This window comes from Alosa sapidissima, chromosome 10 (assembly GCF_018492685.1).
Source record: "Alosa sapidissima isolate fAloSap1 chromosome 10, fAloSap1.pri, whole genome shotgun sequence".
Lineage (NCBI taxonomy): Eukaryota > Metazoa > Chordata > Actinopteri > Clupeiformes > Clupeidae > Alosa > Alosa sapidissima.
Genome location: NC_055966.1, coordinates 34,693,316 through 34,698,315, shown reverse-complemented (window position 1 = coordinate 34,698,315; position 5,000 = coordinate 34,693,316). Strand labels below are relative to the sequence as shown.

The 5,000-nt window shown below is 47.0% G+C and overlaps 1 protein-coding gene across 3 annotated transcripts in view; it reads right to left on the bottom strand.

Annotated features, from left to right (window-relative positions):
• adam22 (ADAM metallopeptidase domain 22) overlaps positions 1-5,000 on the bottom strand; it is a 73,216-nt gene that overhangs the window by 50,878 nt on the left and 17,338 nt on the right. For all 3 annotated transcript variants that reach the window (XM_042105666.1, XM_042105668.1, XM_042105667.1), the window contains exon 4: positions 289-355. In XM_042105666.1, the coding sequence (XP_041961600.1) occupies positions 289-355 (67 nt within the window). The remainder of the gene's footprint in view (positions 1-288; positions 356-5,000) is intronic.

Genomic DNA, 5,000 nt, shown 5'->3' with positions numbered 1-5,000 from the left:
TCCAAAGATATAATAGCAAATGATCAGATTAAGACACATTCTAGTATAAATGCGAGAGGGAGAGAGGGGAGGTGTGTGTGTGCGTCGGGGCTGGGGTGGGGGGTAGGTAGAAAAGAATGTACTCATTTGGTATTATTCCTTTAAGACTCTCATTTAGATGTCTTCATTAGAGAGAGCTGGTGGGATTTGTGGAGCATGGTTTCTGAGAGATCCATATTGACCCAGTGTGCTGTCATGACCCTGCCTCTGTGTGTGTGTGTGTGTGTGTGTGTGTGTGTGTGTGCTTACTTTGGAGATGATGGATTTGCCCTCCTCATAGACATGCTTCTCCACATACTTCGAAGAAAGAAGATTGCTAAAACAGAGAACACAGATAGAGAATTAAACAGTGCAACAGTGTGCACACTCACACACACATGCTCACACATACACAAACACATGTACACACAAACACACACACACACACACACAAATTCACAGAATCATCAAACAGCTAGGTCCGTCATTCAGAGAATTCAGTATTATTACACAGTGAGGGGCAGGAAAGCACAACTGTGCTCATTATGAAACATGTCAAATCTCAAACAACCTTCATAAAACATTCACACATGAGGAGATCACACACACACACACACACACACACACACACAACACACACAACACACACACAACACACACACACACACACACACACACACACACACAGAGAGCATATAAAAAAATCCAATGAAAACATACATTAGACAAAGACATCCCCGTGCCAGAAACACACACCCATCTCTACATACACACACACACACACACACACACGCACACCCATATAGCCAGTCACACACACACCAGTGTATATATACACAGTGTGCTAAGGAGAGCAGAGCTCCAAGCCTCCCCTGGAGATTCCCCCAGATCTGGGGCAGCCTCTACAAGCCCTTGCTCAGGCGCAGCGCGAGAGAACACCAGCTACAGAACACCCCTATTCCTAGGCACTTCCCTCCGCCCAGCGCACGCACATGTAGCATGTCTCAGAGCACAGTGACTACCTGACTACCTGACATGTAGCATGTCTCAGAGCACAGTGACTACCTGACATGTAGCATGTCTCAGAGCACAGTGACTACCTGACTACCTGACATGTAGTATGTCTCAGAGCACAGTGACTACCTGACTACCTGACATGTAGCATGTCTCAGAGCACAGTGACTACCTGACTACCTGACATGTAGCATGTCTCAGAGCACAGTGACTACCTGACTACCTGACATGTAGCATGTCTCAGAGCACAGTGACTACCTGACTACCTGACATGTAGCATGTCTCAGAGCACAGTGACTACCTGACATGTAGCATGTCTCAGAGCACAGTGACTACCTGACTACCTGACATGTAGTATGTCTCAGAGCACAGTGACTACCTGACTACCTGACATGTAGCATGTCTCAGAGCACAGTGACTACCTGACATGTAGCATGTCTCAGAGCACAGTGACTACCTGACTACCTGACATGTAGCATGTCTCAGAGCACAGTGACTACCTGACATGTAGCATGTCTCAGAGCACAGTGACTACCTGACTACCTGACATGTAGTATGTCTCAGAGCACAGTGACTACCTGACTACCTGACATGTAGCATGTCTCAGAGCACAGTGACTACCTGACTACCTGACATGTAGCATGTCTCAGAGCACAGTGACTACCTGACTACCTGACATGTAGCATGTCTCAGAGCACAGTGACTACCTGACTACCTGACATGTAGCATGTCTCAGAGCACAGTGACTACCTGACATGTAGCATGTCTCAGAGCACAGTGACTACCTGACTACCTGACATGTAGTATGTCTCAGAGCACAGTGACTACCTGACTACCTGACATGTAGCATGTCTCAGAGCACAGTGACTACCTGACATGTAGCATGTCTCAGAGCACAGTGACTACCTGACTACCTGACATGTAGCATGTCTCAGAGCACAGTGACTACCTGACATGTAGCATGTCTCAGAGCACAGTGACTACCTGACTACCTGACATGTAGTATGTCTCAGAGCACAGTGACTACCTGACTACCTGACATGTAGCATGTCTCAGAGCACAGTGACTACCTGACTACCTGACATGTAGCATGTCTCAGAGCACAGTGACTACCTGACTACCTGACATGTAGCATGTCTCAGAGCACAGTGACTACCTGACTACCTGACATGTAGCATGTCTCAGAGCACAGTGACTACCTGACTACCTGACATGTAGCATGTCTCAGAGCACAGTGACTACCTGACTACCTGACATGTAGCATGTCTCAGAGCACAGTGACTACCTGACTACCTGACATGTAGCATGTCTCAGAGCACAGTGACTACCTGACTACCTGACATGTAGCATGTCTCAGAGCACAGTGACTACCTGACTACCTGACATGTAGTATGTCTCAGAGCACAGTGACTACCTGACATGTAGCATGTCTCAGAGCACAGTGACTACCTGACATGTCTCAGAGCACAGTGACTACCTGACATGTAGCATGTCTCAGAGCACAGTGACTACCTGACATGTAGCATGTTTCACATGTAGCATGTCTCAGAGCACAGTGACTACCTGACATGTAGCATGTTTCAGAACACAGTGACTACCTGACTGTAGCATGATGTAGCATGTTTCACATGTAGCATATCTCAGAGCAAAGTGACTAACTGACTGTAGCATGATGTAGCATGTTTCACATGTAGCATGTCTCAGAGCACAGTGACTACCTGACTGTAGCATGTAGCATGTTTCACATGTAGCATGTAGCATGTCTCAGAGCACAGTGACTACCTGACTGTAGCATGTAGCATGTTTCATATGTAGCATGTCTTAAAGCACAGTGACTACCTGACTGTAGTGAGTGCTGACCAGCCACACGCACACATGCAGCACATGCATACAGTCAGTCAGTCAGTGGGTGCTGTCCAGGGGCTGGTGCTGAATTGCTGGAAAGGTATTACTGCCATAGCATAAGTTATGAAACATCCATTAATGTACACACACACACACACACATACAGTAAGTCAATAGATGCTGTCCAGTGGCTGATGTTGATGGAGAGTTATCACTGTCAAGCCATGGAAACATCCATTCATGCACACACAGAAACACACACACACACACACACACACACGTGTGGACGTAACAGGAGTGGGAGAATCTGTCGACTCTGATCCATGGGGACACCAAGAGGAAGTTAACACCAAGGGCAAGATCACAGCTGGCCACTGGAACCGGAATTAACCTCCCACTCTCCCTCTCTGGCAAACAGCAGTGTGCATACCATTGCACACGTGTGCAGTCACCAAGACACACAGCACACAGGGGAGGACAGGGTCATGACTGGCCTTTAAAGCAGGAATTATGAGACAAATGTAGTGATTCTGGGAGCTATCCTGGGCCACAGGACAAACTGAGAGTGTGTGTATTTGCATGACTGTGTGTGTGTGTGTGTGTGTGTGTGTGTCCTCTATCCTACCTTCCACTGTTCAAATTCAGTCACACTTTCTGTCAACAAAGCACTTTCAGCCGCCAGTGCTTGAGGTGTGCATCTCTACACACAAACTTTTACATCTTTATCACGGGGGGGGGGGGGGATCCTCTGTGACAGAAGCATCCATAATCATGCCAACCAGCTGTAGGCGCAGTCGACAACATCACCTCATTTGTCTCAAGCCCCATCAATCAACTCTTTATCTCCTGTCAAAAGCCCAATGATGACAGAGGACATGGGAGGACCCTGACAGGGAACGTAGGTGGACGCTAGGCTACGTGTCTTACTTTATACCTCACTGTTGCATCTACAGCATCTACTGTCTTACTTTATACCTCCCTGTTGCACCTACAGTAGTGCGTTGTGAAAGCATCTCGTCAGGGTGATCCTGATATCAGTGAGAAATCTGGCTTTTTGACTGCACTTATGAGATGCATGTCAAAATCATCAAAAGTATTGGATGTATACAACACACACACACACACACACACACACACACAATTTGAATCTACAAGTGTGATAAAATTCAGGTGCAAGAGGTTGTTCTTGTTTACGGTCACTGGATAGGTCAACTCTTTTTTTTCCCTGTAGGCAGTAAGCACACACTGCTGTAGAACGTTACAGCAGGGGTATATTGGGAGCACAATTAAAGCATTCCGTTCTCTGTGTGTAAAAATAGAAGACTGGTCTATTTGTTTTCGTATGTATGCACCACCATCACGTCTGGTGTAGCCAGTTCCACTGATTATAGTGGAAGCAAATTGTTGTAGCATATGATCCGCGAACAGAATGCCTCAGTTAGGCACCCGGTGTAGCCCCGCTGTTACAGATAAGCCACTGCTGAAAGGACCAATAGAGCCATCACACAGAGAGAGAGAGGAAGAGGAGGAGGAGGAGGGAGAAGAAGTGAGAGGGAGAGAAAGATAGGAGACAAAAGGAAATAAAGAAATAAATAATTAGCCACAGGATCGTACCTAAAAGAGGCCAGAAGCTATGGTGGAGGAGAGGAGAGAAAGGAGAGGTGCACAGTGAGTCTGCACATGGTCACACACACACACACACACACACACACACACACACACACACACACACACACACACACACTTCTTTGTTTATCTCTTGTAACAGATCTAGGAAAAAGGAAGATGAAGGGCCCTGTAGTCCACGCACATCCACGCACATACACGCACATACACGCACATCCACGCACATACACGCACATACACGCACATACACGCACATACACGCACATCCACGCACATACACGCACATACACGCACATCCACGCACATACACACACATCCATGCACATACACGCACATCCATGCACATACACACACATCCATGCACATCCATGCACATACACGCACATACACGCACATACACGCACATCCATGCACATCCACGAGAGAGACCAAACACCACAAACAACAACAGTGAATTCAAGTCAGTTCACTGAGAATCGTTGCCAAAAGAGCAGCAA